Consider the following 12,014-nt stretch of genomic DNA (forward strand, 5'->3'; position numbering starts at 1 on the left):
TCAATGGAAGCAGTTTCAGGAGGAGGAGGTCGTGTGTGTGTGTGTGTGTGTGTGTGTGTGTGTGTGTGTGTGTGTGTGTGTGTGTGTGGAGGGGGTGGGTAGTCTGGTGTTTCACTGAGTCCTCTATTCACCTCCGAGGGGGGAAAAGGAGAAAGGGGGGGGGGGGGGGGGGGGGTCTCTCTAGTCGGTCACAATAGGAGGAAACCGGCCCGTGGCATTCCACAAGCAGCGCTGACGCATCGCCTGGAGGTTTCTGGGGCAACCCTGGGCCTTACAGCGGCCTTACACAGAGTTCACTGCAGCCGCGATGCTCAATCCAACCACTCTTACAAGCTTTGACATTACTGAGTCTCAGAGAGCCAAAGAGTTTAATCCTACCTGCTCAGTTTCTACTGCAACAGACAATCACCACGTGATGAAGGGAATGTGCGACTACAACTTCTAATTACGTGAAGTGTTCTCCAGTAAATCATTCCTTACGTTTCCCAAAGACTTGATGATTACATCGACTGGTAATTAATATTCATCAGGGCTGATATGATCCAGATCACATCCTTTGTTCTTCTCGTCTCATTTAAACATTCAGAAGGCTTTTCATGAGCTCCATTCATACACCGAAGATACTACTCAAAGGAAATATGAAATATAGATGGAAAAGAAGCAGCACTTTAAGTGTTATTGTATTAAAGGGCACATTAGTGCTTTTCTAAGAGATCAATGCTCCATCCAGGGACTATCAAACCTCAGATGGTTTAAAGTGTGTTAGTAAAGCTGCTGAAAGTCGAGTCCAATCATCGGTCAACGATCCCTCAGACGCCGTTTTTTTTAAGACATTTTAAAATCACGTGGAAGAAAAATAAGATCCCTCCGGTCCACCAGGGTCATGCCACTGACAAATATTTAGTTCAACGCCTATCCCGACTGTCAATAAGTATAAATCACATGCATTATTCCCCTAAACTTTGCCCAAATCCCCACCAACATATTTCTGAATATTCCCATGGGATGTGCAAACAACCTAACTTTAGTATAAAGAAAGCACCTTGCATTGATTTCATGATGAGAGACAAGCAGCCGAGTAAAACCGCTCTTCTCTTTGGCTTTTCTCCTCTGCTGCCTCTCGTGTTTGGTGACTGCAGACACAAACAAACAGCGAGCAGCGGCTCACTGCTGAAAGGAGAAACTCAACTGGGTCCTTTTTCAACTGATGAATAATGAAAAGGGGCCCAGAGAAGACCCCCTCAGCTCCGCTCTAAATTTAGCTCAGGAAAACAGGGAGGCTTCTGCCAACCGCTGATCCTCCCCCCCCCCCCCCAAAAAAAGAAGAAGAAAAAAAAGCCGGCTGGTTGGCTGGTTGGGCATCCACATCCCATTATTTGATTCCTCTCTGCTCTCACCCACTAAATCCTATCCTCTTAAATCGGCGAGCCGAGGGGAGTCGCTGACCTGGGCTCTCCCTCGGAGCAAAGGGACCAGCTGGCAGCGGCGACCCGGCCTCCATTTCACCGTCAGTCACTCAATAGCCACTTGTAGTGCGTCTCACATGCTCCACTGAGTTAGTGGTCTAACTGTCCGCCGTGGATGTGGGAGCGCTCAGGTAATAGTGGACAGAAACTATCATAGAGATAATAAATATTCAATATCAAATACCTGGATAGTACCACAACAATGACCCGGTTTGTTCTGGCACTTGTTCATTCACAGGTATTTATTCGTTTTCCAACAGTAAAGTTTTAAAGTCAAATATTATAATTAGGTTGTTTTCTGCATCAGCATGAGGCGATGTGAACATTTTATGTCCAAAGTAATTGGTATTCATGATATTATCCAGAGAATCATCAAAATATGTCTAAAACTCTTAAAATAGCTCTAAAACATACTGGATTCTTTTAATTTAATAATATTTTTATTGCATTACATCTAATTCTACTTCCACCCATGTTCTTATAAACCAGATCCACACAAAGAAATGCACCACACGGTAAATGGACTCCATTTATATAGTGCTTTTATAGCAATTAGTGAAGGTTCAATTGAATCCAGATTATTCGAAGCAAATATGCGCCTCGTTTAGTGCCCAATCTTTTAAGCTAAGTATTTGTTGATAGTCTGCACGCACGCAGCTTTTAGCGTTTAATCCTTTTTTTATTTGCAGTGTCATTATTTTTGCAAATTGCATGACTCATCTCTCCCCCGGAAACTTTGACCTTGATAGAACTACTGGTGGCACATACCATGACTGTCAATGACTGGCCATGTAGGGACATGAGGAGAGACTAATGTTGGGTTATATGTACACGCTCATTTGACTGTCTTGACATTGTGGTAATGCCCCTCGTGTCTACACAGACTTCAACAGCAATTGTTTTTAATTAAATATGTGCGATAGGTAAGTTCTCTTGCTTCCACAGTCATTACAGACAACTTTGAGGCTGGCATCTTTGACATCAGATAGAAACAGCTTTGTGTCACATGGATGACTTGCAGTGTTGCCGGTCCTCCACCTGCTCGTTGACCAGCCCGAGCACTGAAATGTTGCTCATACAAGGTTTTATGGCAGGTTAGTGAAGTGCGCACATGCACTCAATGTCTTGTGCCAAGGGTCAACCCCGACTACAGCCGGGATGAACACAAATGAAAACACCTGCAGTAAAGTTGTATTTTCTCTGTACATTTACTTTTTCTAACACAAATTAGCCACATGTATGAGCCAATAAAATCTTTATCCTCCTACTTTAGAGTGGGTAACTGCCTTATATAACTGCTAAACCTACCAATTAATAAGTATGGGTTTCAGTGGAGATTGTCACATGATGGTCTGCATGGTTCTTTTTTTTTTTTTAAGAAGCTTATCTGAGACTAAAACTCTGAATTCTTGTGATGTTTTGGCATCAAAGTGGTCAGAAATGAATTTGCAGGATATCAATACAGGTGCAGTATCAGCCTCTAAAACACAATATCAGGCAAAGCCAAGTACACACACACACATACACACACCGCCAGGTTTCGCATACCAAGGTAAACAGCGAGGCCGGGCCCCGGCTCTAATGCAAACTGACAAAGCGTGCGGCAGCGTGCAAACACACAGAGAGGCGGGCTGCATATCTGAACGGTGAGTCAGACGGCGTATAAATTCCTCAAGTCGAGTTATGAGGCTTCCAACTACACTTCACAGCCGCTCAAGGTCCAACAGTAAAAACACACACACACACACACACTTATAATCCATTATGCTTAACTGGAAAAGCATCCAAATAAAATGTATCTGCCAAAGTCTTTGTGCACACAACCCTCCCCACTGAAGTGACGGTGCATTATCCAGATAACATTCCTTTCACCTGACGAGATGCATTCACTGGATGATGTTGCACTTCCAAGAATTTATATGGGCCACTTGACTGATGCCGTTTATTGTTTTTGTTTTACATCGTGAGATTTTCTTCTCTTCTCAGTCCTCTTGAAGTTTGACAGAAACATTAATATTCTGAGTAAGTTTTAAGAGCCTGCGGCAGAATGCTTTTTTTATTGCAGATTTATTTGATAAATATTAATATATAAATATAAATATTGCTGTAATAGAACATTTCACGTGAAATCAGCACGTAGGGCTGCAGGTACTTCAGATATTCCTCTGGTGGGCCTGACAAGTTTAAAAGAAATGCGCACACACACACACACACACACACAAAGCTGTCAGTGTCAAACTAAGACTTGCTGTCCTTCTTCATTCCTAAAGCCCGGACTATAATGGGAAGGTTTTCACATGACTACAGCTGTAAATTCAAAGCAATTTCAAAGTCATTAAATGTATTTAATGTTTCTGTCTCCTCCGCTTGTTTATTCCTCAGAGTCAGAGAACTTCCCCTTTTTCTCGTCAAGCATCATTTCAAACGGGCTCCGAGCCTCCTCACAACCCTTATGATGCAGGAATTAAAGCTCATTTCACTTAATGTACTCACGCAACAGCTTTATGTAAATGCTAAAAACTTAAATGCTTCTGAGGCTGAACTGGCAGAAACGTTTCTGCCGACATTGTAATGGGAAACATATAAAGTACACGTGACGCGTTACATTTCCTATTTTTGTTGTTTGGTGTATTTCTCGTACTCCTGCGGATAATGCTTGTTCTCAAAAGTACAGCTAAGTTTGAAGTATTTCAGTCATTTTAATTGTCTTTGCTTCCTCTTCTCTTATCATGCAGCGTAATGTCGCAGCACAGAATACAACTGAAATGTTGGCATCTGTAACGTGATGTGTTCGTGTGGTGGCAGCCGGATGTCTTTTAATTCATACCAGAAACCTTCGAAATGTTCCTGGCATGTTATCAACTGATTAGAAACATGAAAAAGCACTTTAATTATTATTATTATATATATTAAAAGTAATAGAAAAGATGGCAGTAAACGTTCTATGTTTGCATGGGAATCCAAGCGGCCCTGAGTGGCAGGTGCACATCTGCAAAGTAGGTTTTTTATTTTTGCCTAAAAGAAACAAAAACAGTGAAAATGTGCTGCTGTTGTGGTGAGACGCAGCGGCCATGTCTTCCGTCTGACTGCACATCTCACTGTATATTCAGGTCTGTATGAATGTTGCAAACTGCCACAAATAAATAAGTTATAGGATTGTTGGTTAAGTATTAAAGAAAACTACGATGCAGCGGTGTGCGAGCCAGACTCCGTTCAGATCCTAGTTAACATTTTTGCAGGGATGCACTTTGACCCCGTGCACCTTGGCAAGCAGTGAAAGGGATCTCAGATGAATCGGGCCTTTGGTTGGCGAGTGTACGCTGCTCTATCACTCACGGCGTGTGTTTTAGGAACATGTGTGTGTGAGGAATTAGTTTGGGAAGGGTTCTACTCTTTCTCGCTGCCTTTAAGTGTTTCATGCCGTGTTTCCAACGCATGGCACGGCTCTGCTCGACTCACTTTTGGTACCAGACCTCTTTATTTGGTTTTGGAATGCGGATAGTGTCCCCTCAGTGTCGGCGGGGTGATCAGATGTGCACGGTAGCGACACCGCTTGAAACTGCGGTGTCAACGGGTGCCTCTAAAACAGGGGAACGTCTGCACTTCGTCAATTGCAAGGCAGGTTTGTGCAGGATGTCCCGTGACACGCTAGTGATGATTCTCTCTGGCCAAACAGTAGTCTGCAGTGGTTTAACGTCACCTTTTAGTATCGGAACAGCTCGCTTGGAACTTTGGCCGAGGTGGTACCAGGTATTATCCACAACCTTTTCCTCATGGAGCCTCGCTGTACCGTGCAGTGGAAACACATGTAACGCCACCAGAGGAGTTTCCCTCAAATCTTCATTCCATCAGACACCTTTTAGACACTAGAGGAGCTGCCACTCAAAAACACAAGGCCCTGAATTGGATGCACCTTTGGTCTGAACATCATGTCCGTGGCCGGACTAAAAGTGTGACCGAACATCAAGAGGACAGCATCAGGGATCTACCAGGATCCAAAACATGACTGCGAGTGGGCTGTATGGATACGGACACAATCAAGCAATTTGAGAAACTGCTATAAATAAAATAACCATAAAAACTCCAGTAAAGTAAATAGCAAATCAATATACTGTATCACAGGGATGGAAAGATGACCTGAGCAGCAGCATTACCAGATAAATCCTAAAGCAACGAAAGATTTTAGGCATATTACCGGTGATGTAAAGAAAATTCATCAACAAGTTTGATAATTAAATAATCCTGTGAAGTCTTAAAACAACCTTTGCTCCATATAAACAGGTTTGCTAGTCCCTTCTGCCGTCTCACATGTTAAACAATTAACAGGTTCATAAAAACATTATTGACATAATAACCTGTAGACACGGTACATACATCATCACGTCACTCAAACCTTGTGCAAAGATTAATCTCAGACAGTCCAGCACATAGTAGCAGGGTGGGACGAATAAACATGAGTCAAATCTCATTCTGGGATCATGACACATCCTTATCTCGTGAGAAATATGTGCGTATTTGTACGACCAGGTTTTTTCATTAGACCGTGTGGACACAATCTGGGCTGTATGCACTCAAACAAGACCAAAACCTAATAAGAAATAACCTTTACTAAAATCATTTTACCTAAACTCAAAACTAAAATCAATGTGGTGGCGTATTTGTTTGTTTTTTAAAAAAACCTACACATTCATAGTTAAGTCAGTGAAGAATATGGCAGACGAAGAATTGGAGTATTTGTCACTTATGTAAAATGTACTTACACAACCAAATGTTTGAGGATAAAAGCTGGGACTGGTGTTTGCGTGTCGTGTTGAACTGAAGCTTATTGTACAGTTTAGTAATTGTCCTTCTGGATAACAGCCATAAAACATGTGTAAAATACAGCGACAAAGTAACCCTAATGCAATAAGTAAAGAATGTGTGTGTTCTCTCACACCACACCGCCACACAGAAAAGAAAGAAACACCTCTAAGCCTCCAGAATTCCAGACATAAGCCATTAAAGGGATTTGGTGTCAAAGTCCGAGGGGTCTTAAGTAACTGGTAAAGATGAAAAACGAGTCCCCCCCCCCCCCCCCCCCCCTATGAAAATCTGCCCTCCCCACACTGTGGAGGCTGTTTTGTACAAGTGGGACTGTGTCATGTCGCGCTGCATGCTTAGCACTCTAAGCCTATTACTGTGATGGATTTCTATAAGAGAGAGGAAGAAAAGGTAACTCACTCCTCCGCACCGCACTTCTAGTTGCAGGACAGTAAATGAAGCCGAATGGAAGAAACGCAGCGAAGAAGAAATAACTTCTGTGTTTTTTATGACTAATCTGTTTTTTCTGGTTGGGGATTTGTCCACTCCACAATATTTGAAACATCAAATAGTAATATTGACCCCAATTCAACAATCCTATATCCATCTTCTTGTGAAAGGAATCACTTATTCAGTAAGTTATTATAAAATCTAAATCTCGTTTTGTAAAGTATTAAATGGATGACGGGGATCTTAAGCAGGTCGTTTCCAAGCACAGAACCCAGACGCCGGTCAAACTAAGAAAATGCCCGTAAAAAGTATTTTAAGTGAAAGCAATGTGACGTAATCAAAAGCTCCAGAGAAGCTACTAAATGGACCTTGTGGTGAGATTAAATCTCCACTTACAAATGCTCCATCCATTTCACTATGGTGTCCCCCCCTTACAGGCAGCCATTGGATACCATTGGTTTCACTATGGCAAGAAGAATAACTTGTAAGACCTGAAACGTGTTTGAGACGCTGTATTTAATCCATCACAGTGAAGTTTTAGCCATTTCTACTTTTTCTCATGTTTGAAGAGTAAAGCTGTGCGGTTCCTCGACACAGTTTGCCCAGCGTTCATGTTTGCGTAGCATTTGTTTCCTGGTTATGTTCCCTTGGTGTTGACAATATAGCTAATAAATTCCATTGAAGTGTCCTTGAGCGCACCAACAGAGCTCACAGCCGCGTTAGTGTGTGAAGATGATGTCAATCTGACCCAGAGATATTCAGCATTTCAAGTTTTAAGTCTCAGTAAATGTATTCTAACTTCACTATGCATGTAATATGAATGGAAACCAATGGCTGGCTGGAAGGCAGTAAAGCAACAACTGATGTTATAACATGAAGAGTGGTTAATTAGTAGAGTGGGTCACTGGCATGGTGCTTTAATGTGTCTGTATTAAGATGCTATGAAAACGATAACAGGGCATACAAAGTGGCAGAGAAACACACGGTATAAAGACTCCCATCATGCAAAGTAGAACACAACCAAACTGAAAGAAACTCAACTATATTCCCAAGTGAGAGTATCATCTGGGGTATTTCTTAAGGGTACCGACTCGTGAGTTTTTCCTATGGATGTTCTTTCTCTAATGATTTGAACAAGAGTGAGGAAATCCTGCCCTCTATTTGTTCCCCGTCTCCCCTTCCAACGCTAATGAGGCATCACTTAAGAACAGAGCACACTGTGAGAACACCTTGTTTATCATCCCTAAGATCTTCTTGATGCATTCAGTTCACACGAAAGGATGTCGACCAGCTTCAAGGTGACATTTTTATTTAGAATAAACTGCAGTTCTGAAAACAGACATTTGTGCAGGAGGGGTTTGCTGCTTGTGTTCTTGTTAAGATGTTCTCTCATTGTCGCTCTGCTGTTCATCACGCTGACAGAAAGCCGTTTCCAGTCTCGCCCCAAATAACACCAGAAACACTGTTTCCTGTGCAAATGTCCCATCTGGATTTATCATTGAAAACGGCTGCAGGAAGCCTCATCAATTGTTTTAGGAATTCTTTAAGCAAAAATGTCAAACAAAAAAAACAATATATACAATAATATCTTAGACTTTGTGCGACATTGTTTACGGATTGACATGTGTCCAAAACAGCTGGGCACAGGGACGTGACAGCCATACTAGGCCTCTGGTTTTAAAAAGAGGTCCGATTGAGCATCTTTATCGCCCGACGGTCTGATGTTAGAGGGTGTTGTAAGTTGAGCAGATACAAACGTAGGCCTAACCGTCACTAATACTGCCAAACACTCACTGGTTCCAGGTGCTCAGATGTGAGGTTTTGTTTGTATCCATTGTTGTATATTATATTATATTTTGGAGTGTTGGACAAAATGCGTAATTGTCCATATGGTATATGTTCATTAGCAAGGAGAAAATATTTTCATCACTACAACAAAAGAGACATAGAGAATGAAAACTGCTTATTAGTATTAGTTTAAGATATTAAGCAAGGTTCAATAACAGCCTTAAAAAATGATCCTTCTCTGCTTATTATGGGCCTGCTGCTAATTGCAATGAAGAACTGACTGCAGGTGCAACAGGTCCTTGGACAGATAAACAGCCCATCCATCCTCGGCAGTAAAAGGATTTCCACTGTGTGTGTTTGTTTGTTAGTTTATGTTGGTTTTTTTTGGGAAGTGTATTTGCCTTTTGTTGAGATTATGATTTATATTGATAAGAGAAATCAATGCATGTGCTATGATGATGAACTGCGGACCTAAACGTACTCATCACGCGCTTCACTGATTTGGGATCTGCATTATGCGCAACCTGACTTGAAGAATCTATGAATTGGCAACACAATTCTGCCTAAATCACATCTATATTATTTTAACAGGATTGAAGTGTTTGTAGGATCATCTGCAGGAGGTCAAAGGTCATCCATCACCTCTGCTTCTCTCACACACACACACACACACACACACACACTCCTACCTGTCTCTGGGGTCGATCCAGCTGGTGCACTGGTTAATGTGGTCAACGTAATAGACTTTGCCATCAAAGTCTCTGGCTTCCTCCCAACCCTCAGGTAGTGGCAACTCCTTCCTTGGCATGTCAGGCGAGTCTCCATGTAATGAACTCCTCTCTACTCAAAATCATAACGAAGGGGAACCATCGCTTTTCTCTGTCATCATCATCATCATCATCATCAGCAGCAGCAGCAGCAGTTATTTCCAAAATTCCCGGTCTGATGCAGTTTGGATTAAACCATAATAATAATCCATAATAATCCACAGATTAACAAGGAATCAAACTTCAAAAAAGGGGGTTGGGGGGGGGCTGTTAAAAGAAACTCGCAGGATAAAAGTAGTCCCAGAAGGCTGCACTTGTGCATCAATTCATTTCTATGTGTCAAGTCATCCGCACTAGAAACACAACGGTCAGAAAACTAAACCGTGTCGCTATTTGACGCGTTGTCCCATCAGTGGGGGCATGTCTTTTGCAATTTTTCCCCAAAATCAGGTGGAAAACTTTGAGGCGGCCTGGTGACAACTTCTGAAGTTAGACTAAACTACAATTACCCACGGTCCACAAAACACGGACTGGTGCTGGTCCGCCGCTCGTTTCAACGTAAACAGAAAGGCAGCCTCGCGCCGAAGTCCACGAACCTCCGAATAAAACTTAAAATGAGGGGGGGGGGTAGTGTGTCCAGAGCAGCGGAGCTTCACAGGGACACCCGACCAAGTGGCTTTAAAAATCCTCTAAATTCCCCAAACTGGACTCGTTTCTTCTTGTTGCCGACAGGCCACCATGTTTAGCAGCAGTAACCGATGCTAGCCGCCGGCCGCGGGATAACGAACAGTGTGAACACCGCTGAGAAGAAGAAAGTAACGGCTGAATCCACAGCCGTTAAAAGTCCGGTGAATCCGCCAGAAACTTGTGTGTTATTTTGTTAAATTATCCGTTTAAAACTGGACGGGAAGGAAGCGGCGGCAGCGGCGGTAAAGTCTTTCCCCAGTCCCGATGAGTTCGGCCGGGTCGACCGCTGTCAAGACACATACATTCACCCCGACTTCCGGCTATGATTTCAAAATAAAACTTCTGTTGACAAATTTAGACAGCAAAATAAAACTTCCGGTCACACTTTTCATATTCAGAATATCAAAAAGGTTTTAAAAAACACAACGTTACCCAACTCTTTGATTTGATTATGGTTGGTTTTAACAGAACTAATGAACTGTGTCTGGTGTGTTGATGAACTTGTATTAATAACTGCCCTATTGGTTTTGTTTTTGATCAGTACTTGAAAGTAACATGTATAAATAGTGACATTTCTAATTCCAATTTATGCTATTTTCACTAAACTAGCTGCAGTTTTCCAATTGATGACATCTGCAAGAGGTCAAATGTCATGTATCTTCTTCATCCTTCTCTTTTTGTCTGTGCAGTCTCATGTTTACAGTCCTTCAATTGTCATTGTTTTATTGCTTATTCTATTCGTTTATTGTAATTATTGTTGGCTTCCTTGTTGCTGTGGTAGTTTAAGACAGTTTGACTCTTTTGATTTCTGTTTGATTCCTTCTGTTTTATACACACCCACACGTGCATTTTTTATTTTCATATAAATATTGTGTTTTATAGTTATGAGCTTTCACAGGTTCGTGTATTAACAAACTTCAAGCCCACAGTGCCCTCTGGAGGTGAAGGTGTTGAACTGCTGAATGGATCCTCTTAATGCTGAGCGATGAAGACTCAGGTTCGTTTTACAAACTGTATCTCAGGTACCTCTGGTCTGATTTTGTTGAAACTTTAGGGGATGACTCCTGGCAGCTCTGTGTCTCAACACTTAAGAAATCACATCATTTGTTTTGAAGCTGACACAGTAATTTAAGGGAAAAGATGTGTATTACAAGAGGTTATAGTGTACTGTGTTCAGCTATTTAAGCGTATACTAATTACCTAAATGTTTATATTTATAAAAATTAGAAAAACACACAAAGTTCAACTGATATATTGTAAATATTGCTACACACAGACCCTACTTTTGGAAGAAATTTGGAGTTGAAGGACTTCTTATATTGTGGACTTTGTGTGGAACCATGTTGTTCTCACTGTAACATGCTCCTTGAATACTTTTGTGTCTATAGATCCATAAATAAAATTAATCTGTAGATGGTTATTAAAAGATATTTGAAGAGTAAAAAGATACTCCTCCTTTGTGATATGCAATAAATAAATAAATAGAAGAAAAAACGTTAGGTAACCTACTTGAACTTCACTTGAGTATATCATTCTTCTATATACTTCTACCACACCGGACTACATTGCAGAGGGAAATATTGTACCTTTACAACACTACATTTCTTTCAAAATGATATGTATATTAAGATTACAAAAGTTACTCCACCTTGACCTACTGTAAAATGCTCAAACCATCAGTTACTTTTGATATTTTAAGTGGGCTACATGTTGTTGATAGTCCTTATACTAAAGAGCTTTTACTTTGGAAATCATTTTCAATGCAAGAATTGTACTTGAGAAAGCAGCATATGGACGCAACTTTTCACGTGGGGTTTTAATAGCAGAGTCAAAAACTAGTTTATCTTTATAAAGCCAATTAAACTTAAACATAAAATAAAATAAATATATAAAACTAAGACTTGACTGTAGATGGAGCACTTCACCCCTGCAGAGAGACGCTGAGGGTGAAAACAACGATGTGATCTGACAGGTCAACTCAACACTGTTTCTCCACGAGCTGATTGTTCGCTTGTCTGACAGACAAATACAATTTCAGCTGCATTTGTCTGTCTGC

General features: G+C 41.3%; 1 protein-coding gene across 1 annotated transcript in view; it reads right to left on the reverse strand.

Annotated features, from left to right (window-relative positions):
• wwc1 (WW and C2 domain containing 1) overlaps window positions 1-10,261 on the reverse strand; it is a 39,384-nt gene extending 29,123 nt beyond the window's left edge. The window contains 1 exon segment of the mRNA XM_029448146.1: window positions 9,194-10,261. Coding sequence (XP_029304006.1) covers window positions 9,194-9,312 — 119 coding nt within the window. The 5' untranslated portion in view covers window positions 9,313-10,261.
• Window positions 10,262-12,014: the final 1,753 nt, after the last annotated feature.

The sequence above is a fragment of the Cottoperca gobio genome, chromosome 14, assembly GCF_900634415.1.
Source record: "Cottoperca gobio chromosome 14, fCotGob3.1, whole genome shotgun sequence".
Classification (NCBI taxonomy): Eukaryota; Metazoa; Chordata; class Actinopteri; order Perciformes; family Bovichtidae; genus Cottoperca; species Cottoperca gobio.